This window comes from Zingiber officinale, chromosome 7A (genome assembly GCF_018446385.1).
Source record: "Zingiber officinale cultivar Zhangliang chromosome 7A, Zo_v1.1, whole genome shotgun sequence".
In the NCBI taxonomy this organism is placed as follows: domain Eukaryota; kingdom Viridiplantae; phylum Streptophyta; class Magnoliopsida; order Zingiberales; family Zingiberaceae; genus Zingiber; species Zingiber officinale.
In genome coordinates, this window is record NC_055998.1 from 68,194,343 (window position 1) to 68,219,245 (window position 24,903).

The following is a 24,903-nucleotide window of genomic DNA, read 5'->3' on the forward strand; positions in this document are numbered from 1 at the left end:
GAGAACACACAAAAAGAAAAGTTGAAGCTCTCCACCTACGCCCCCCTCTCTCTTTTCCGTCGTGCATCTCCTGCTCAGCGGTGTATCTGTGATAACAGTCAGGTACCTCTCAGTTCATTGTGACCACTAGTGCTTGGTGTGCATCACGGTTAATAATTGTATCTTGGGAAACAGACGACACAAGAAAACCTCGAAGCACAACTAGAAGTGGGACGAATCTATTTCAAGGAAACTGCGTTCATTGCAAATCTCGGTCCACTTTGCCACTCAGTCCGCTCTGCCTTTAGGCCGCTCTGCCTTTAGGCTACTCTGCCTCTAGGCTGCTCTGCCCTAGGCTGCTCAGTCACTCTGCCTTTAGGCTGCTCTCCCCTAGGTTGCTCGGTCGCTCTACCTCTGCACTCGGCCACTCTGCACTCGGTCACTCTGCACTCAGCCGCTCTGCACTCGGTGACTCTGTACTAATCCGCCCTGCACTTAGCCACTCTACACTCAGCTGCTCTGCACTCGACGACTCTGTACTCAAGCGCTCGACCTTTCTGATCTGCTACGCCCGCCTGATCAACACAGTGCAGACTGCCTTCATCACTTGGCAGAAACCAAACCCCGTTGGTAGCTTGAAATTATCTACTCAGTTCATCTCGACAAATAAGTTGAATTTAAATTTAATGTAATTTCAATTCGGCTAATTCCCCAAAATCTTCTACAGATTGTCCAACGAGAAATTTATGAAACATGTTGAAGAGCACATAAGTTTTGAGTTGTCTAATGAACTTGCAAATATCTACAATGAAAGAGGAACTAAGCATGGAGAACTAGCAAAAGTAGAGCATAACTATTCATGCAATAAATAAACCATTTGATGTCTTTTGAAGTTTAATCTTGCACAATCCAGAACATGCTTTTTCTTAGACGTTTGCAGTTTCACTCAGCTTATTAGATCTTAATTAAGTAAGTATTCAAACCTCTTCATTATTTTAATATAATATATGGAAATTCTAGATGTAATGGAAAATGTTCAAATGGTAGGCATGATTGAATTATTCCAAGTTCACTACCGTCTCTAGAACCTAAAAGCTTGGCATGAGCAGAATTTATCATTCCGCCCATCGACCGGCACGAGCACTAGGCGGAGTTGCAAGGCGTCTCGGGCGATGGGCACGAGCACTAGGCGGAGTTGCAAGGCGTCTCGGGCGATGGGCACGAGCACTAGGCGGAGTTGCAAGGCGTCTCGGGGAGGCTTCGCTACCTCATGCAAGGCCACTATGAGTCCAACAATCATGCAAGGCCTGCGGCGGTGAGAAGCCCTATGACAGCAAGAGGCCCCGCACCCACACGAGACCCCAAGCCTGTGCAAGGCCGCCAAGAGGTCTCGTTGCCTCACAGAAGCTCACACGAACCTCACCTAGCCATGAGGTCTCCATGAGACAATGAGGCCTCGTGTGAAGCTGCACGAGGCCTCCACAAGGCAGCGAGGCTTTGCGTGAAGTCGTCGCAACCTCGCGAAGGCCCCACAAGGTCTCACTGACTGTCGCAAGGTCTTGCAGTGATAAGGCATAGGTCACTTTCTTTTTTTTCCCATTTTGATTTTTTCCTTTATTTTTTAAAATTGTTAATTCCTTTTCCTTTTTTATTTTTTTAAGCCAATAATTCCTTTCCCTCTCAATTAATTTCTTTTCCTTTTCCTCCTTAAACATATGAAAAAAAATATCCTTTTAAAAGGTGGAGTTCCTTTTCCTACATTAATTTCTTTCCCTCTTCAACTATTTACATGGATAAACACATACTAAAAAGAAAAAAAAAAACTCTTTAAGGATAAAGGAAAAATACCTCTTTACCGATTGCTAGGAAAGATAGCAAAGAAAATGAAATATAATATAATTCTTAAATGTTATTACTATTGAACTAAATTATTTTACATATAAATTTAGTTTAATTTTAAACTAATCAAAATATATTAAATTAAATTAAACTTAAACCTACTTGATCTTGATCACCACATCTATATATATATAATTTTAAAATAAGATTAATTTAGTATTTAAAAGATTTTGTATATTCTAATTTTGTGAGGTCAATATAAATCGAGAATTAAAGTCGTAGACTATATATATATATATATATATATAAGTCATCATCCATTTATCAATAGATAATTTAGCTAATATTTTTACATATTCTCAAAATATAAAATTAACATTAATTCATGAATAATTTGAAGTTTTCAAATAAATATAACATACTCAATTCTTAAAATCATCACAATATATCTAAAGATGTCGAAATCGAAGATCAATCTTCATGACCATTATAAATGCAAGGTGTCAAACTTAATACCTCTACAATAAAACTTGAAATTGAAGATCAATCTTTATTAACATTAAAAATGCAGTTCTTAGACTTGATACCTTTAAAATAAAATTTGAAATTGAAGATCGATGTTCGTTATCATTGTAAATGCAAGTTCTTAGACTTATATCTCTAAAATAAAATTGTAATTGAGACTATTTAATTATGTGCAAGAGTAATAAAAATATAGATTTTAAATTTATACATTCAACAATTGTTGCAAAAGATTCAATAAACATCAAACATCTCATGAGATAATATCAAAACTTAAGCTCAACATTCAACATCTCAAATATAATCCGATAGTAAACATCTATAACAATTTAATATTATTAAAATATTTTTAATTAATATGTTGTATATTTAAAAAAGTATCAAAATCGTATCAATAAGGCACCATATGGAACCAAAACCATATCATTCCGATCATAAATCGAAACTTTAGCACGGCTTGAAATTTTAAACCTTAAGTCAGCTTGCCACTTTAACTCGAGGAGGAGCCTAAGAAGAGAACCAGGATGGATTCCTTTACTATTGTGGATGTCTCCTCAGCCTACATTCAGGGGCATCTTGTGCTCACCGTGTTCAAAGTGGTGGCCTCACCCTACCACCAGAAGATCAAATTTCAAGAAGAGTTAAGAGTCGGCGAGTCTGAGGAGATCAACAAACCACCAAGAAGTGCTACATTGAGATAATGTGGGCACCCTAAAGAGGCCCATACACTGGTGAGCCTGAAAGGTCTAAGAGGAGCGCAGAGATCAAGAGGTACACATCCTATAAGAATTGGCCCCAACAAAGAACCAGAAGCATGATCTAGTTAGTTCATTCTAGGATGTCTAAAAAAGATCACCAAAATCATTGTGGACCTGAGCCTTGACCAGAAGAAGAATTAACAACTTGCCTCACTAGAAATGAGAATGTGTTTTCTTGGTCACCTTGCAACTTGGCAGGATTTTCCCTCGAGTCATGCAACACTACCTCAATATTATGCAACCCCAAGAAGTATAAGGTAATTTGTATTGGAGTAGAAAAGTTAGGAGTTGGGCACATTAAGGAAGTCTAGTTCACGACCAGCTTTCCAATGCCATGCTAGTGCCTAAGGCCTCAAGTAAGTGAAGCATATGTGTGGACTTTCACAACCTCAACAAGGCCTTCATTAAGAACTGCTAGCCGCTCGGAGATTCAACGACAGCCACAAGCTCATTTGTATGATGGATGTATATTAGGGATATCACCACAAATTCCCTTGGTAAAAGCTGATTAGAACAAGTTTCATCACCTTGGATGAGACCTTCTGTCAAGTCGTCATGTCCTACGGACTGAAGAATTCAAGGAATACAATAGCAACTTACCAAAGGTTTATGGACACGATCTTTGGCCACCAGATCGATAGAACATTGGAGTGTACGTGGATGACAGTTCAAGCTGCCAACCTCAACTTGTAAAATACCGAAAATAGGCGAATATTAATAAGGGAATTTTTCGGAATTTTTGGAAATTTTCCGGGAATTTTTCAGAGCTCGTACGGACGAGTTAAAGTCGGATAACAGTATCATTTGGACGAGGAGGTTACTTGGGAGCTCGAGGATACTATCCGAGCTTGATACCCCATTTTTCATTAGAGATATGTAATTTTATTTACCGTTCAGCATTTATACTCGTTGCCTGTTGTTAATATTTGCTGATGGTAGATAACGAAATTTGGGGACCAAATTTTTATTAGTGGGGGAGAATGTAAAATACCGAAAATAGGCGAATATTAATAAGGGAATTTTTCGGAATTTTTGAAAATTTTCCGGGAATTTTTCAGAGCTCGTACGGACGAGTTAACGGGGATAAAAACGGGATCCGGGAAAGCCTGTTTAGGCTACCCCTTTTAAGTGAGGAAATGTTGATATTTCCTTTTCTTTTTATATTTTGTTTTTCTTTTACCTATTTTTATCACCGTTTCTTTTTTTTTTCCCCCGTGCCCGACGCCAGCGCCCCTCCTCTGCCCTAGTCGTATTGCTCCGCCGTTTTCGCCGAGCGACAGCGCCACCGCAGCGACGCCGTTCCAGCGTCCTAGCCGCCGGCGACGCACGGAGCAACGCCGCACCCCCGGTGCCCTAGCGCCGATCACTACGCAGCGCCTTTCTTCCTCTGTGCTTGTGTCGTAACGCGTCGACGCCCTCGTGGATCTCCTCTTCGCGACGCTACACCATCGTTGCCATTGCCGATCACCAGAGGCACACCATCGGCTCAGTGTGTCCTTCATCTACCTTAGGGTTTGGCCTAGATGTCGACACTGTGGAAGTAGGTTTGGCTCTGATCTGGGTATCATGGATCGGCGATTAGTGTTGATTGTTGCTTATTGTGTTACTCATCTTCCTCTGATTGTAGAAACGTGCCCTATCATTGTCGCCGCTACACTAAGGCAGTCGTGGTGAGAGCCATCGTATCTCAAGCTTCACTGATCACCCAGATGGGTTACATTTCGTTTCTTCGAATCACACTATCTGAAGTGGGGGTAAAAGGATCCGGAGTTACTACTCATCCATCTCTTCCTTCTGCTTCCAGATTCTTTCATCACGCAGGGATAGATCATTTTGGGGGTAAGATATGATCAGTGTATCATTATTTAAGTGTTTGTTCCATTTCTATACTAGATTGGTTATTTGATTATAGTTTTGGTTGGGCAGTAATTTCTCTTAGTGTTGACCACTGTTATCGACAGGAGGATGTTTCGGTCGCGAGGCAACTGTAGAGTCCTCAGATTTGGGAGGGACAGTGATTTCATCTACGCTGGCAGAGAGTTATACCAGCTATACGTCATTGGTGGAGCCATCAATTCTGGTGAGTGGTTAGCATTGATAAATGTGTAGTCTAATCTAATGGATTATAGACTTAGTTTATGTGTTCTTGGATTAAATTGATGTGAAGGATTTGAGTTGGATGCGATCTCTTGGACTTATTGAGGACGGTTGATACGACATGCGTATGAAGGCGGGTACCTCTTGACTTATCTTTTATGATATTGTCTTTGGATATGCATAGTATTTTATAACTACAAGCAATGAACATGTTTGTCTTTGGTATGTCACTGTTTGATATCCATAGCATGTTAGGTTTATCGCCTGTGACGTATCCGTGCTTATATCATGTGATTTATTGCCATGAGTACTGTATTACCATAAGTATCTTAGTTTCTAGAATAAGTGACATACCATGTTTTACTGAGGTTAGGACTAGGTTCTGGACTTTTGGTTTCAGTCATGTGTATCGAGATTATCTGATACTTAGGTTTTATATATGATTCGTGTACCTAGACCTTGATTCTTGATATGTGCATATTGTTGGTACATATGTTATGGAAGGAGATATGTTTAGGATCTAGGTTGCTATACCATAGAGGGCCTGTATGCCCTAGATCCGTGGATTGACCTACTGATACTATGGTACCCATATTATGTATATATGGATTTTTCTATGCTGATCGGGATATTCCATACTTATTATGTTCGGGACCATAGGTTTTTGATATTCTATCTGACCGGTATATTCAAGATTTTGGTATGTGACCATAGACTCCATCTTGTATATATGGATATGGTTATGTTGATCGATTTTGTTATGTATAGTGACACGATCATGATTGCGTCATGATCGGCTCCACTATGGGTTGAGCCCATCGCCATTATATGTATCGCACACCCCCACTCATGGTTTAGTGGTATATCGGCGTGTGTGGCGGTTCACTGCTCCGTTGGTGTGACTCACGTGGTAGCGGCAGAGATACCTCATCGCAGGAGTTGAGAGCATCGAGCCCCCATTTATGATTTGGGGTCAGAGTACTCGACAAGATCCCGTCCACTCGGTCACCTCATCGTGAGTAGTGACGACAGTGCATTGTCTACCCACCTGGTCTCACCATTTTGTGTGAGATGATTGACTAGCGAGGGGTGACCAGACGCATCATTAGCATCATACGCATTGATGCATTTATATTTTATGATTGTGTTTCTGCATTTGGTTGGATACATACTTGACTGCATACGTGATTATGACACTTTCGGTTTACGACTTTTGTGCGGATAGAGTTCCTGGTGAGTACTCGGTTACCTTTCGAGTATTCCTATATATGATTAGAAGTCGTATTCCATGTTGTTAGATATATCTTACTACTCATGTCCATTGGTATTCATGAGTTGTTGAACTCACCCCGTTGATACTATCTTTTCGGGTACCAGGTTGGTTTTGGTATCGCTTGGAGTATCCTGTCTGCTGGTCCCCACGTCACATCAGAGGACTTATCGGTTTCACGTATGTTTTGTTTGTTTTATGTATCAGTTTGTTTAGCTCTGTACTCTGGTTTTATTTTTGGAGGGTTAATGTTGTTATGTGGTGTTTTGTATTTGTTATTGGTTGTGTAAGCCTAGCCGGCTAGCAGTTTTGTGTTTTGGTTGTGTCAGCCAGAGGCTGAATTTGATATTAACTGCGTGGTGTTTGTTTTCTTTTATTGTTATTATTCCAGCCGCATGTGGCTGAGGTATATAGTGCTTGTAGGAAAGTTTCAGATTGTCCGCCGTACAGGGGAGATGCTGCCGAAATTTCTTCGGACAGATACTCCTCTGGGGCGTGACACAACTTGTAGGAGACCTTCAAGATGGACAGAAAATACGGCTTAAAGTTAAACCCGAGCAAGTGTACATTTAGGGATAAGTGTACATTCAGGGCAGATGTGGAAAGTCCCTCAACTACATGGTCATAGAAATAGGGATTGAAGCCAAGTGGTCTAGGACATGAATTCACCTTTAAATCTGTAAGAGGTGCAGCGGCTGGTAGGTCAGGTGATTGTCGTGTCTGGATTGGAGGTTGGTTGGAAAGGATTGGTGTGAGTGGATATCTCCATTAATGTAATTGGAAGAGACTATTTTATGTCATTGGACCGAGAGATGTTGCCCTTGTAGAAATCCCTAACTTGTGTCTAAGACTTGTAACATGGGAATAAACAACAAAAGGTACTTATAATTCTAAGATCAATGGATACCAAAGAAGAGCAAGTAGAAGAGCATCAATCTGATCCTATAAGGCCCTGGCAGACTCAGGAATATTGACAGCTCGAATTGTGAGCTAGTCCTATAAGGCTTATGAATCATACACAAACACTCGCAGCCCATGACGGATAGTTCTTCCTGTTCTTTTTGGGGTTGTCATCATAGACCAATAAAGGTTAGGGGAGGATACAATAGGTGGTGTTGGAAATCTGGAAGAGTGTGACATTACCCCTTTTTTGGCTGAATCAAGACTGGACAATAACTCAAACTAGGGTTGAGATCTGATTGGATAATAGCCCTACTGAACTCGACTCACTTTCTAGGCCAGGGATTAATTGGCAACTGTATATAAGCCTGAGCCTAGAGCTACTACTGATGAATCTGATGAGAAGCAAGCAAAGAGGAATGACAATTGAAAAAGTGATTCTAGTAGCAAGGCTGGTCTCTAGCAAAGTGAGCTACCGACAAAGACTCGCTATCACCATAGTGATGCTATTGATAAAACTAAAGAGGAGAAACAACGCATTATAGATGATATCCCAATGTTGTAAGTAGTGAAACGACAATCAGGTGAGGGGGCCACCAAAACAACATAGACTACCGGAAGAAAATGCTTGTCATCTAGACATGGAGATGTGGCTGGCAAGATAGGTTGAGTGGAATGACATCACATAAAGAAGATTAAAGGAGAAGACGTGTGGTGACAGTGTCACATAGAGGAGAGTACCATAAAGGTCAATGGTCAATTGGGAGAAAGTTCCACATAGAGTGGCATTAGTGGCTTTGAATGTAAAGGGATTAATCCATCATTCAACCCTAGGTAACTTTGATATAAGGGTGTGTGTTTGTAATATCTTCATTGGTTAATAACATATATATATATATATATATATATATATATAATGAAGATATTACAAATACACCCTTAATACAATTATTTATAAATTAGTTCTTAACAATTATTTTGTTATATAATAACAACAATAACATAAAATTGTTAACCTGAAAATACCAATAATATAACGTCACTAATAATATGTCTATCTCTAATTAATTAAATCTGTTATTCATTATTTACATTATGTTACTATGTTATTTCATGAGACAATTTATCCTTATGTCATTTTTTAACTTCTATACCAAATTAATTAATTTTCACTTTTTTTCTTTTTCCTAATGATTTCAATTTCATTAGGTCTACCAATTTACTATGTAATGCAGTTGATACTTATATATCTTTTTTAACAATCTGATCCTAATATTGATACTCATTTTGACAACAACGAAGCCCACATCCACAAAGAATTAAAGTGGCAGTTCTCTTCCTAGCTCATAGGAAACGGCACCAACATGAAAAAATCTGATCTAAATATTGATACCCATTCTGAACAATACAGCCCACAGCCATAAAGAATTGATGTCAGAGTTGGTCTCCTAGTTTACAGGAAAAGGCTCCCATGGCATGCTCATATATTTGAAGAATAGGAATCAAGACAAGGGGGAGCAGTTTAAATTACCTATATAGGAACTTGAAAACAGAGAAATTCCAGCATAGAGATCTGCACATAGATTCTGCTGACCATAGGAGACGTAGAGAATCAAGTAACAACATATCTTCGTTACTATGTATAATGAAAGTTTTGGGTTTGTTTTCCTATGTAGCCCCATCTACCTATATCAATTATAATTGCAATTTTACAAATAAGACCTATATTTACAATATTACAAACTAGTCTTCAACATGAAAGATCTTCCTTGAGTATCAATCAATAGGCTTTGTGCATTATGTTAAAAAAATTCATTGATGCATCAGTTAAAAATCCACTACGTTGTAAACCTTCTTTGTTTCCCCCAAACAAACCACTTTCAGTAGACAAATGGCATTCTTTGCAACATTCACAGAATAAAGCATTATGCGATACAATGTCAAAAAAATGATGAAGAATAATCCCATACAAATTTATGTACTAACTTTGACTTGTTATTTTATATAGATGTTGTCTTTGAAAAATGGGATATGTGAAAGAGATGAGATATTCATCTTGTATAATGGAATAGGAAATTAAAAGTACAAGATACAAAAATAAACCAACCTCAGGCGACCATCTTGTACTTATGGGTAGTCCAGCTAAGTTAACAACAGCATTTGAACTGTGGATGCATTGTTTCCACTCCGCTTCTTCAGCAATTACAATTTCAGGAAAATTATTCACTGCATGCAGTAAAAAGACATTATATTACAGAACTATGTATCTGTTTTATATGGAGAAAAGTAATTGTGAATTTGGATGTTGATGCACTTGGGTCGTCCAAACCTAATGAGAATTCAGCCAACAAGAGCCCAATGGAATCAAATTTTGGGTTAATGATTCACAAAGTACTCAAAGCCCAAAACTTAGTTTTTGACCAACCCACTATTTACTTTAATGTTTCAATTAACCATGTAGTCAAAAGAGTCTTAAGTATGGTGTGTTGGTAGTTGTATTTTTGCATGGTGTGTGTCGGTAGTTGTATTTTTGCAAGGTGTGTTAGAAGTTGAATTTGCATGGTGTTGGTAGTTGTAATTGTCTTTAAGTGTGTTATGCTTTGTGTTGTCTTGGAACTCTAGCTGTTGCATCACTTGCATGAAAGGTGCATCAAGCCCAATTCTGGGAGGGATGTTCCAAAAGCTCCACAAAATTAAATCATTAATCATTTATCCCATATTTTTATCAATATCTCCTTCTTGTTAATAATAGTTTCGAGATAACTCTTATAAGATTTTTGTTTATTTATCTTAACTTTTGTTTTTTTTTATTGTTGAACTTACATTTTGTATATTCATTTTTAGTTATACTTCATACCTTTAGTATGTGAAGCTTCTCTCTACAATCTAAACTTCAAATTTACTATGTTTACACTATCATTAATTGGCTTAATATCACATGTAGATGATAGATACTGAGGTGGTTTATCTTGAATTGGACTCATAAATTCATCTAACATTAATGTTTAAAAAAAAGACAAGAACTTAGCAATAAACCAACATTTCCCAAAGTATAAATTTGTATCAAACTTAGTACTCATGAAGTGAGGACTACGGTTTTGCAAACCTCCTATGTGCTAATTGAAAAGTTGGCTTACTTCTAGAACCAATATATCATATTAACCCTCTCAGTGTTTTAATGGAACATTGAATAAAATCCATATTATTCTCTAATGTAAAGACATCTATTACTCTTGGTAGATCTTAACTCTTATATTTATATAGTTGTCCATTATCACATCAGTAGAATATCTAGGTATTTTGTTTTGCTCTAAAATCCACCACAATTATTGTGTATGGATTCTGTCAAAACTTTTTCAAGTCAATAGAGATCATTTGCAAATTCTTCTTCTTTTTCTAATATTTTTGGTTAGTTGACTTGTCAAAATAAATGGCATTTAAAATCTGCTTTGGGAGAAGCTGTGCCAAGCAAAGCCTGAAAGTGTCCTACAAATTCTGTCACCACCTCCTCAAAACATTTCTTTTGTTGTTTTACTTAACCAGGTATTCCTGTCAGTCCCCTTCAAGTATTGTGACTTGGCACGCTGTGAATAAAAGGAGAACTCAACTTCAGCTAGTTTGTGGCTTGGTGATATAGTTGCTTGTAATCAGCTCCCATGCACCCATGTTAGCCCCTCAAGTTGTGCTTCTTCCAACTTCTGTTTAGCCTGATTAGCTCTCTCAGTTATGTGATGTGAATGCAATGTCATTAGCTCTTTCAATCTGGCCTTGAAGCAATTTAGATTTTGTTTCAGGCAGAACTGTGCTACGCCAGATTGTGCCAACTCTGACCTTGCCATGTTCTAGCTTTCCTCCACAAGCTGTAAAAAGTTGTTATGGCTTGCCCACATATTGTAAAACTTAATCGACTTCTTGATATGTTGCGGATCCATCAGAACTGAGACTATGAAGGTGAATGATCTGATAAGCAGCTTGGTGGCTGGAAATCAACAAAAAATTTGATATTATGTTCCAATTAGTTCTTATTGATCAGAGCTCTATCTAATTTGCAGCATATGCTCCCAATTGTCTATGTGTATACTAACAACCAACTGCGGATAGATCTTCCATTGTAACATATGTGACAAGTCTCTGGAAATCAATAGTATCATAACCAGTAATAGGCAACCCAACCCCCTTGTTTATCAGCAGGAGACAACAACAACAACCGAACTTTATCCCACTAGGTGGGTCGGCTATATGGATTCTTTTAAGCTATTAGACTCTATCCCATACTATATCATCTATACTTAAATAAATTTTATCTTGTTTTATTGTTACTAACCAAGTCTTTTTTGGTCTTCCTCTTCCTCATTTGATGTGTGTATTTGTTATAGTTTCACATCGCCTAGCTAAAGCATTTATTGGTCGTCTAAGTACATGTTCATATGATCTTAAACATGTCTCTCATAGTTTTTCCTCAATGGATACAACTCTAACTTTCTCTCTAATGCTCTTATTTCTTATTCTGTCCATCTTCGTATGTCCACACATCCACCTTAATATCCTCAACTCTGCAACTTTCACTTTATGCTCATGTGCTCAAATCTAACATAGCAGGTCTAACCGTCATTTTATAAAACTTCCCTTTAAGTTTTAGAGGTACTTTACGATCATATAAAACATCCAACGTTCTCCTCCATTTCAACCATCCTGTTTGTATTCTATGTAAGACATAACAAGTTGTTATAATCTCCAAGGATCAACCACAACTCACTTGTGCCATCACTATCCTCTATAGTGCCTCCTTAAGGGTCTTCTACCAACTATGTTGAACCTTCCATACACCAAAGTAACCAAAATAGATAAGTGTGATATTTTTCAAGTTACTTTGAAATGCACAAACTACCCGTGACACTCCAAGACCTCCAAATTAACCTTTTGCTAGTCCCAAATGTGTCACAAGACCTCCAAATTAACCTTTTGCTAGTCCCAAATGATCAGTATCCTACTTTTTGACATCCCCAAAGTGTTGTGTTCAAATTGTAGGTGTTGAAATTTGTGTCTATGCAGCCCTTGGTACGCATCATCAGTTAACTTGGTTTACAACAATCCTAAAACACCCTACCCATGCTTCTGAAGGAGATGCTCCACCCTCTTCTACTTCAGGGCTTTATTGAAGTCCTGGATCTTCCATGCTCCTATCTTCATTGTGTAGATGACGATCTGTGTCGTCCACAGCCAATCTTCCTCTCCTTAATCCTCCATAACCCTTCTTGCTTATGAGACTAGTTTGCTACCATCATGCCAACTTGTGTGTCTACTCCAAATTTACTCTGGCCTACATGAGTGCATATAGATTCATGTTTGTTTATTTTGCTGCTTGCAACACTTCCTATCATCTTTTGGATGCTTTGGATCTTTGGCACATCCGATTCCACTGATTTCTGCTTTCTAGTGTCTGAAATCTATGATTTGTAGTGTGTGCCAATTGTTTCAAATATCTGTTTCATTGTTGACCGAGACCTTGTCTGCACCCTTGTCAAAGGTCCACTATCTTGCTTTCGTGTGTTACAAACCTCATTTGTGGTATTTGTGTGCATATCACCTCCCTTAGTTGACCCTATCTGCTCCTCTATCAGAGTTGCTATAGTCTCCTCTGGCACAACATTCTCATTGGTCTCCTGTATAGCTTGACCCATCTCCAATCTCGATAGATCTGCACCACCTGCTCGAACAGAGGCACTTCCTCCTCAGTAGGGATTCTCTGGTCCGCAAATTGCGGACCAGGGGATGGTCCACTATATGAGGACCCTTGATTTAGATGGACCCCATCTTTAAGTAAGTGGGATCCATCCAAATCAAAAGTCCTCATGTGGTGGATCATCCCTTGGTCCGCAATTTGCGGACCAGAGGATCTGCTCTCCTTCCTCCTTTGGCGAATGGGAGTCAGAAAGCAGCATAGGAAGATGAGAATGTGTCAACACACAAAGATGTTGCCTGATAAGGGTGAGTTAGAGTCAAGGACTCAGGAGCGGAGGGCCAATGCCTTAGGTTGAATCTCCCTCTAACAAAATAAAATAGGGAAAGACTAGGGCTAGTGACCATATGTAGTCCTTTCTACCCATATATATAATTTATAATATTATATTTAGGCCCTTGTATTGTGTGTTATTTATAAATAGATCCTCATAATTATATTAAGTCCTCAACACCCATGAGTTACATTAAATAGAATGTTTGAGAGAAAGTTTAAGTATGCTCCTCTTAAATTGTCACTATTTATTTGTAAGATTAAAGACTACTAAGAATTGATGGCATATAAACTTTGCAATGCACGGCACCAAAGTTTAAAATTTTGAATCATGCCAAAGTTTCGATTTATGGCCGGAATAATACGATTTTGATATTGTATCATGTCATGCCAATACAATTTCGGTACTATTTATAAGTATTTCGGAATAGTTTTGATATGGTCAACCGAGTTAAGTTAGGTCTTGATGCTTTGTGTCTAGAACTTAGGAACACAAGAAGTCGCATAGAAGATGCAACAAGCGAGAAGAATGACACGGAAAACGAGTCAACGAGCTCGATGCATCCGAGGGACAAGGAGATGCGGAAGAGTACACCGGTAGAGCGAGAATGACACGTGTGGAGTGTCCGAGGAACGAGAAACCGGGGAGTAATAAAGGAGAAGGCCGGAGTTGGGTTCGGGTAAGCTCAACTCTGGACAACCGAAACTTCACCCAAACAAGCTCGAGGAAAAGAATGGTCAATGCTGATATTGACCATTCAGATGAGCAATGCTAGATGCACCTCAAATGTTTTGAGGTGCCTCAGATGTTCAGCTAAGCTTCTGCCGCAAAAAGGACTAGAGGCGCCTCCGATGGACTGGAGGCGCCTCGGATAAATAGTAGCTGAGACGCCTCTAGCTGATATGAGGCACCTCCAATGAACAGTAGCGGTTAGACAGCCATTGGGCGGCCGTTGTGACGAGGATAATATTTTATCAACATGGAAGCGCCCTAAGTATCTTTGAAGACACCTCTAATGCCACGTCAGCAATTGTAACTTTTGTCTAGAGGGCTATAAATAACTCCCTAGAGCTAGGAGTTCAATACACAACTTGTAATCATTTTCAATACTTGTTTCTAAGCTTTCAAATTTTGTAAGAAACTACTCCACCTTCACAAAGGAGATCTTTTAATAAGTTTTTCAACTACCTTGGATTAACAACCACCGAGGTTGTAACCAAGTAAAAACTCAAGCCTCATATTTCTTTCATACTATTTATTTTGTTTGTTTAATTAATTGTGTGTCCTTACTAAGCCAGAAGCAAGAGAAGGTTCTAACTTTTATTTGAGAGCTATTCATCGTCCTCTAACCGGTCCACTCGATCCAACAATTGGTATCAAAGCCCGAAAGCCTTAGAAGGACTAATCGCCGACTAAAGCAACAAGACGATAGTCGTATCAAGCATTCACCCATCAAAGTTCAAGGGGAAGTTCGCACTTTGGAAGCGTTGTATGGAGGTATTCTTCAAAACTAACTTTAAAATTCTTCTAATAATTAAGTATGATTTTGAAGCACCTAGGGATGAAAACGGAGAAGGAAAAGAAGAGCTCCAATGGAACAAAAAATAGCAAGCCGACTGCAAAGTAGAATTCCATCTGCTAACCATATTACTGTCTCAAGAAGTCAACCGAATAGACGTCTACAATTCAGCCAAAGAATTTTGGGAGAAGTTCATAAAGCTGCACGATGGGACCTTGGAGGCTAAACTGACAAGACGGGACCTGCTCCGAAATCGACTAATCAACCTCCAGATGGAAGAAGGAGAAAAGGTGGCTCAACTGCATGCAAAGATCAAGGAACTGATCATCGAACTCAATAACCGAATCAGAATTCATTAAGGTATGCTTTAAATGTATTTATGAGAACTCCGAAATGGACATCTATAGTAGACTTCTACTATATCTCCAAGGACCTCGAGGTAAGTACGTTAGAAAATTTATTTTCGACTTTCGTACTTCACGAATCTCAACATGCAAGTCATAAAGACATAGAAAAGTCAAACAACAACATCGTCTTAAAAGCAAAAAGGGTCGAACCGGATTCAGAGTCATCCCTTAACAAGGATCAGGAGGCTTACATAGTAAGAAAATTTAAAACGTTTTTTAAATCTAACAATTTTGATAAGACACATGCCAAGAAGCATCTATGGAGCAGTAGAAAAATAAGGTGCTACAACTGCGATGAAGGGCACATCAAAGACAACTGTCCAAAACTAAAAAACAAAAAAAAAAGAAAAAGGGAAAGGGTCAAGAAGGTCAAAACAAAAGAATCTACAAGCGACGTGGAGCAAGTTGTCGTTATCTGAGTCCAAGACAGAACAACACGCCGGACTAGCACTAATGGCTAGTCACCGAGAAGATGACGAAACCACCTCGGAAGAAAACAACGACAAAGGCGGAGCATCCACCTATGAGTCCAACACGATAAGTGAGGTACATCTCTTACCTTCCGACCAATTGTATGAATCCATTAAAATGCTAAACAGGTCATTATGTAAAACTAGAACCAAATATATAAATGCAAAGAAAGATTATGCATGCCTACTAGAAAATTTTGATAAACTGAAAGTTCAAAATGGAAAATTAAAAAATCAAGTAGAAATGATCAAAAAGAATTTTGCATGCTCAAATTCAAATGTTTTAAGAATTTCAAATGTTAGATATAATGATGGACTTAATTAGTATGTTAAAAATCATAGGGATCAAATTGTAAAAATATCAAAAAAATGACATACCTAGAAAATTCTTGATAAATCCAATAGGCAAAAATCTATATTGAATTCCAAAATCATGTTTAGCCTATTAATTTTTCTTTGATTTGCATGTCAGAAATTAATTTACTTTAATTGTTAACATTATTGAAAAATGTTTTTTGGAGGATAATGTTTTATCTACATGGAGGCGCCCTGAATATCTTTGGAGGCACCTCCAATACCACGTCAGCAACCGTAACTTTTGCCCAGAGGGTTATAAATAACTCTCTGGAGCTAGGAGTTCAATGCACAACTTATAATCATTTTTAATACTTGGTTCTGAGCTTTAAAGTTTGTAAGAGGTTATTATGCATTCACGAAAGAGATCTTTTAGTGAGTTTTTCAACTGCCTTGGATTAACAAACACCCAGATTCAAACCCAGTAAAAACTCTAGCCTCTTTTTTATTTCATGTTATTTTTTTTTTGTTTAATTAATTGTGTGTCCTTGCTAAGCTAGAAGCAAGAGAAGGTTCTAACTTTTATTTGAGGGTTATTCATCCCATCTAGCCGGTCCACCTGTTCCAACACTATTAATTAAAAAAATTATTAATATTTGATTGTTATAGATACTTACTATTGAGTAACATTAGATATGTTGAATATTGAGTTCAAGTTTTGATATTATCTCATGAAATACTTCATGCTTATTGAGTAAAAGTCTTAGGATAAAATTAATTTAATTTATAGTAATATATTTTATAAGATTAGAAATTATATTATATTTAATTTTCCTAAGAATCTATTTCCTCCATCTTTATAAGGTTATTTTTTTCACAAATGAAGGGAAAAAAATTAACCATCCCTTAAAAGTTTTTTATTTTTCTTATTTATTTCGTAGACGGATGAAGGAGGAAAAAATTAACAAATTTTTTTCTCTCTGTTTACCCTCTGGATCAATGAAGGAGAGAAAATAATTAATGATGTAGGAGGAAAAAAATAACGATAAAGGAGCGAAAAATTACCAAAAGGGAAAGGAATCAAATAGGAATTGAAGTTATTGTTTTAAAAAAAAAAAACTCCACAACCTCGTAAAGGTTATCGCCTTCAACAAATCAAAAAATCTTGATCCAAAATCTTAACCTTCAGAAATGGTTACGGTTCATAGTGTGAAACCACCGGTTACGTTTCAATTCACAACAGTTCAAAATTATTATTTATATTTTATTTTAAAAAATATATTTATAAATGTGGAAAAATTAAAAACAAAGGCATGAACTTAGTTAAGTTGTCTATCAATCAACTTAGGGTATAGAGGAATTAAAGCAACGTAGTTTGTTAGTTCCTTCAATATCAAAATCTTCTACTTCGTCTTCTGAAAGTTGCATTTTTTTTTAACTTTCGTCCGATTTCCAAGTAGTAGTTGAGCTTCCAAAAAGTTGGGAACCAAAGTAGATCAAGAAGAATATTATACTAAACCCTGAACCATCTTCATTTTTTAATACCAATGGCTTTTTTTTTATCTAACATTAACATTACTATATTTTAATGTGATTCAAAAAAAAAAAAAAATATATATATATATATATATATATATATATCTTTTGATTAATTTTTTATATTTAATGATAGTCTTCACTCTATATATAATTTTATTTTTGAACAAATTATATCCCTTGGCAAATTTATTATTGGATATATCATACAATAATAGTCTCTATACATTCGATGGTGAATGGATGAAAAGATAGAATATGACCAATGACTAACCTATTAAAAGAGTTAAATGAGATTAATAAATTTAATGAGTTAAAGATAGAATAGTCCCAGATTAGAAAATTCAAATCAAACTAGTTGAAAATTTGACTTCAATAGAAAGGTAGAATAATCTCATATTGAAAAATTTAAAACAAATGAGTTAATTTATATTGAACTACACCATTAATATCACTAAAATATTATAAATATTATTAAATGGAAAGCTTTCATTGAAAAAATTTAAAATAAAATTTAAAAATTAAGAGTTTTTTAAATAAATACCAGTGAATCAGCAATTGAATCGACGGTTCAAACCGCCGGTTCACGAGTTCACTTGCAGTCCGACCCTTAACCGGCTCATTTAGAGACGAGTCGGTTACGAATCGAGCTAGTTGAACTATGTCAATGGGTAAGCAACCCATTGAACTAGGTCAACGGGCCTGTTGACCCGGTTTCGATTCCAATCCAGGTTCGATTTCGACCAAACAGTGGTCAGGTCTAACCCATGTCATGCCAATCGACAGGTAGAACGGTTAATCGGCACGACTCGGTATTGTATACCATGCATGGCACTAAAACACACAATATTAGGATGAAAAAATTGTCCAAAGAATTATTACTTCAATGTAGTTGTGAATGTGAGATTTACTAGGATACAAATACAAACCAAATACTAGTTTTAGCTTTGTGAATTTAGAATGCAACAATCAAGAATATTTAGGACTTACAATGTTCAAAAAGCTAAAAAATAATGTAAAGCAGGAAGAAGCCACATTAAGCAACAATATGTAGTCAAGATCTAATCTATTCAAGTGCTAGTACCTGCAGATTCATCCCGGAAGTCCAAGAGATAAAAGAGAAGTAAAAGAAAACTAATAGATAATTGAACAAACAACTGTATATGGTTCCCTTTAAATGAAGCTCAAACTGGAATGTGCAACAAACTATCTCAAGCATTTGTCAACCAGAAATTAAAAACTTCAGGGTCAGTTCAGGTTTCTACTTCAGATTTCAACTTGGACAAAGGAAATATACATTACCTTCTTACCCGGAAAAACTAATTGTGCCTTTGCCCTGGATCGTGTCAGAACACAAACTTTGTGATTGTCTGCATAAAGATCGCAAATTATACTTAAGTTTCTTCATATAATACCTATATTTGTTTACATATCCATTGCTAGAAATAAATGTTTTGGAGCATTGTGGTTTGTAGAGCATTGGTTTAGCATCTTAGCCTCTTGTGTATGATTCACTTCAAACTTAAGGAATCTAATAACCTAATGCAAGACAAAATAAATCACATTTTCATAACAGGGTTATTCAGAAGGTTAACTCCTTTAACTGCAATTCACAATATTTCTAAAATGTTATTTTCTTGGACTGAGAAAAGACTGAACTTGTACAAAATACTTCATCGTAATACAACATTAAGAAAATAGTCCATATACAACAAAAAAGAAAAAGAAAATCTCAAGAAAAAAATATCAAACTGAGCCAGCAGGGAAAAAAAAGTGACTCATCAATTTTACTATATTTGATTGACACAGACTCATGTAATGATTTTCTGAACTACAATACTGCAATGCAAATTCAAATAATAGTAGTTTGCAATATGACTCGTCTATTGCTGCACCGGGCTCTCTTCAACATGGAAAAGAAACTTTTTCCGACAGAAATTTTATAGTTTTTCCTGTAAATAATTTAAAATGATTGTTCCATTTTGATCAAAAACATACAAGTCCAGTATAGCAGTGACGAACAGGTATTCCCTTGAGATATGCAACTAAATCTGTCAAGTGTAATTTAGGAAATTCCCTTAAAATGTCACGCTAATAATATATTCAAAGTTTTTCTTGAACATTACATCTGATGTAGGTTTTTCTTTTAGAGCAGAGGCCTGCTAATATTAGCAGTGACTATTGGGTATGTGACTGCTTCCCATCTGCTAATAAAGGGCGACATCTCTAGTGAAGTGGTTTTTTCAGTGAATAGTAAGACTCAATGACCTTATCATTCATATCAACATAAATGTAGAAAAATCATATTCATAAATGTTAACACTTTAAGTATACTAAGCCAGAGGTCAAAACCTGAAAGTAACTTTTGGACCAATCTTCGACCAATAAAGCCAGTAGCTCCCGTAATTGACACTCTCATCCCGTTGTCCTGTGAAATTAAACAGATGAAAAACATGAGAACAAATCAAAATTTAATTAAGTCAAAGAAGAGTAATCTATGATTAGAAGCCAAATCTACAGGAGGCCCAAGTTTAGAAATTGGTAGATTGACATTGCACGTCCTTCCAATTCCCAAAGAGGATCAAGCTAATTAGAAACAGCTTACTTCAACTAGAGGAGCCCAGAGACATAAAGTAAACAAGAAAAAAAAAAGAAAAATATAAAACTACAATTTGTGTGAATTATGTACTCGTGTGAAGTATGTGTGGTAAATAGTTCCAAAGAGACAAAGTATAACCCAAAATAAGATGAGAAGGGCAGGAAAAAGGAGGGAAACAACCTTTGATTCAGAATGGCTGGTAGAAAGACAAAAGACTCTGCATTTTTTGAAATTGCGCTGCTGCAGTCACAGAGGCATTTTTAATAATAATAAGAGAAAGGACAAAGAGAAGGAAAGCAAGCAAATAGGAGCCCACAGAAATGCTCACTGGGGGGAAAAGCGGGTGAGGGAAGGGTAGGAGGGAAGGGGCGATTGCGGAGGTGGCTCGAGAGAGCGTCGCCCAGCTCAATTCCATTGTGGTAGTCGGAGAAGGAGGATGTGAGATGGAGGAACGGGATGTGATGGAAGGGAACCGGATGGCAGGGCACAGGAAAGCGGATAAAGACAGAAGAAAGAAAGAGAGAGAGAATGCTGAGGAAGCGATGAGTTGCCTGTGGTGGCTACGCAGCCACAGCTCGACGCCACTTGTGGAAACCCGCTTGCCCTACCAATTCGCATCCGTGCCTACAACTCGGCGGCCTTTTGTGGCGGACAAAGTCTCGGGACACCGTCAAGAAATTTGGCATTGCTTCATTGATAAATATTCAGCTAAGTCCCATGATTTATTTAAGACCGTTTTGGATAAGTATTCTCATCAGTCTTTGTCATAGAATAATCAAAGTAGTTAGACTTTCTACTAATTAGTTAGACATCTGATATTCGAATTGCACTATAGTAATTTTTTCAAGTGGGATAACAAACTTAAGAAAATTAGTTATTTGAATGAGCCCGAATACTTTCTGATTTATCTTATGTCTTATAAAAAATTTCTGTAAGACTGAATCAATTATCTCTAAGATTAATCCGTTTGAAAAACCGAATATCAGAATTGAAGAAAACAAACTCATTTTAATTTTTTTTAATCAAAAGGTTTTCGTCCATCTCCTATAAAATTAGATGATCATCCTCGAGTGTATTATTCAATCGGTATTATTTTTTAAGAGATTGGTTTTAATTTTTTCATAACGAAATTTAAATTTATATTTAATCTATTTAAAAATATTCATATTCTAGTAGTTATCATATTAACTACCATAAATATAGATTTAAATTTGATCTGCTTATCTAATATTTATGTTATAATAATTATAAAATCATAATTACTACAATTCAAGTTTATTATATTCATCCATATTCATATTGTAACCGTTGCAAACTGATTCAAGATTTACAGCTAAATGGACCTTCACACACGTTAGATGTAGGTTTTGACAGATTTGAATACTTACCATTTACTTGTAGGTTTATTTACACAAATTTGCACGAAGAGTTCCATTCACGGATTCACCTAAGTTCTGTTCGAAAAGCAGAAGAACTATGAGGTGTGTGTCAATTTACACATTCCAAAAATTGATGAAGAAAGTGTTATGATACGTTCTTTTATCCAAGCTATAAAAGGAATCTTGAGTTCATAATAGCAAACTGAGTTGGGTGTATCATCATTTGCATAATTAACTAGGTAAATTTACACCTTCCTCGAGCAACCTAATACTCAGGATGTGAAATTGGTCCCTATTCTAAGTTGGCATATCACATGTATTCAAAGATCTCAGACTAAAAGGTGACCTTCCAAGCTAGGTTGGTATGACGACAGCTTTAGGATTCTCTAAGAAAACATCATCGGCTAGGTTAAGTACATGCCTAATTCCCGAGCTCTCTACACAAGCACAGTTACTCGAGCTCTCTACTCCAAACTCAGTTCTCTGAACCCTCTACTCTGAACTTAATTCCCCAAGCCCTCTAATCGAAACTTAGTTCCCCTAGCTCTCTGCTCTTAACTCAATTTCCAAAGCTCACATTCTCTCAATACTCAACACCATTATTATTGCTTACTCGATTATTGACCACAAGTGGACATGACCCATGATTATTATATGGTCTCTTCATGATTATCATTTCTATAATTAATGGTTAGTAAGGGCTAAACGATTGACATTAATGGAGGCAGCTAGAATTAGCATTCATTGAGTCGAAATTAATAACTAAAATGGCTGAACTTTCTTTAATTTCCTAGAGATCATGGTCACGATTCTAGAGGTTTCTCTAAACTTGTATCTATAAATATTCAAGTATATTTGTCATTTAGAAAGGCTAATCTCCTTAGTTTTCAAGTAATAATATGTAGTAGAAGGAATTAAAGTTAAGATAAAATGTAGCGGAAATAAATAATATAACATGACTTAATGTGATTTAGAACTCCTAAGTTCTTACTCAATGATCTATCGATTCATTTGTGAATCACCCTCAAATATATATCATTATTTTTCTCCTTTCTAAAAACCTCTTAGAGGTGGAGAAATCCTTATAAATTAGTAAATTAATAAATAAAGAAACTAACAGCTCAAAGGACTGATAAAGCAAACAATGATACTAAGCTGTTTGATATATGTTGATGTGATTTTGAATGAATTCAAAATTTTGAGATGTCCTTGTCAAGCCTTCTTATTGTCCTTTTCGATCAACCAAATCCCTCTCATTCAGTCGCCTAAACAATAGTTTATTCGTGCTTAATCTTTGTTACTTATCCTTTTTCAGTTGAACCCATTTTCTGGTCAATAGTTGATGCTTCATATCAACTTCTCCATCTAGATATTTATGTGTATGTCCAATTAAATAAGTATTTAATGGTTTATTTTCAACAAAAAAGTAAATTTGGATTCTCATATTCTCAAGATATCCATAATGAGACATTATAGAGCAATGTAGGTCCAATAAACAATGTTGGGCATGCTGATGCCTATGTGCAGTAGAAAATAACCAATTCTCACACAGATGCTACAAGCAATTAGGACCCCCATTTGCACCAAGAATAAGACCAAAATGAATGGTTTCATTTTACCTTTAAAAAGAGCTAATAATACATTCAAGCCTTAACAACAACAATACAAACGTAGCAAAAATTGACATATAGCCTATATGAACTTATAGACCTTTAAAATTGACAAAATGCTATAAAGAATTTGAGGAAGAAGATGAGATAGTAGAAAGGTGAATTTCTGTTTAAGATAACCATGGAATTTGAGCAACGCAGCATATTATTGTGGCATATCAAGGACATGCAGTTCGAAATGTATTTTTATTTTTAATTTTCCAGAAGACACTTTCAACCACAGATACATCTTCCTTTCAAATACCTCTTGATTTCTAAGTTACTATGGTCAGTGCCAAATAATTCATATAAAAATAATAATATTTTATAATTACTCTCTCCTTCCCCGTTCTTGAGGGTTTGCATACTCAAGAACTTTAGGGTGCGTTTGGTTCGGGATTATCTTTGATAATTTTGGTTATTCATCCAAGGTTATCAACTAAAACCTTGTTTGGTTTTGGTAATTGATGATTCCTAAGTTATGATACATGTCTGACACATCAGCAATTTGGGCATATAGCCCGGAATCAGAAAACCCCATAAAACTGGGGTTTTCCTTGATCCCCTGGTTAACCAAAAATTTAAGACAATATTACCCTTTGTTATTTACCCTTTGAGGCAAAAAAAACCTTATAGATTTATCAAATTTCAATCTACCCCTCGAATATAATCAAAACCTCCCGATTCTCCTCTCGCGAACACGCACGGAAACCCGTCGCTCCTCCTCTCGCGAACACACACGGAAACCCTAGCCTTTCGCCGCTCCTCCTCTCGTGAACAGCACGAAAACCCTAGCCTTTTGCCGCTCCTCCTCTTGCGAACACGCACGAACTTTTCCCTCTTGCGGCGACCTAGCGCTGGTTCTCCGCGACGATCCTCCCTCTCGCGCACACGAAGCTCAGGCATTCTAGCGGCGTTTCTCTGCGACGATCCTCCCTCTCATGCACACGTAGCGTTCTCGCTCTCGCGACGATCTAGCGGCTTCCCCCTTTCAAACCGTCCCATTCGTGAACATCCCCACTCGGCTTCTTGGAAAAGGTATGATCTTATACAGTGTTAGCGATTGTTGCATCATGATTTGGTCAATTTGAACTGATCTTATATACTGCTAGAACTGATCAACTTTGATTTGGTCAATTTGTCATCCCATAGTTTGTCATCTATGGGTTGCCCTTTTGTTTTAGGTTCTGTTTAGTTTTTGTTTTGTTCTTGATATTTAGTTGCTGTTTAGTTTTTATTTAGCTCTTGTTTAGATCTTGTAGGTTAGGTCTTGTTGTTTAGTTGTTGCTATTTAGTTGTTGTTTAGTACTTATTTTGTGCTGTTTAGTTCTTGTTTAGTTTTTGTTTGGTTCTTGCAACTTGTAAGTTGAACCTACAAATTCTCTTTCAACTATTTAGTTTTTGTTGTAACTTGTTGTTTACAATTTGAAATTTTCTACCATGCTAATTTATTATTTGGTTCATTGCCCTATTTACATGATAGGTTGATATGACTCAGTTAGCAGACAGGAGATGAAAATGATTTCTATACTAATTATGCGCATGAAGATGATGGAAAGCAAGTTATTTATGCTCTTATCGTTGGCAATAGTCTTAGCTATTAAGAGGAGGAGTGCTAGATTGAGGAGGAGCATATCATATGCTTATCATGCATTGTCTAGATATAATATT

The 24,903-nt window shown here is 36.8% G+C and overlaps 1 protein-coding gene across 2 annotated transcripts in view; it reads right to left on the reverse strand.

Moving 5' to 3' along the window:
• Positions 1-20,896, reverse strand: part of LOC122001475 (epimerase family protein SDR39U1 homolog, chloroplastic-like) — a 39,917-nt gene extending 19,021 nt beyond the window's left edge. Inside the window, exons 1-5 of one of the 2 annotated variants that reach the window (XM_042556233.1) lie at positions 20,521-20,896; positions 20,385-20,444; positions 19,958-20,033; positions 18,916-18,975; positions 9,473-9,591 (exon numbers count right to left, since the gene is read on the reverse strand). In XM_042556233.1, coding sequence (XP_042412167.1) covers positions 9,473-9,591; positions 18,916-18,975; positions 19,958-20,033; positions 20,385-20,444; positions 20,521-20,619 — 414 coding nt within the window. In that variant the 5' untranslated portion in view covers positions 20,620-20,896. The remainder of the gene's footprint in view (positions 1-9,472; positions 9,592-18,915; positions 18,976-19,957; positions 20,034-20,384; positions 20,445-20,520) is intronic. The other variant, XM_042556234.1, reaches the window with a different exon arrangement.
• Positions 20,897-24,903: the final 4,007 nt, after the last annotated feature.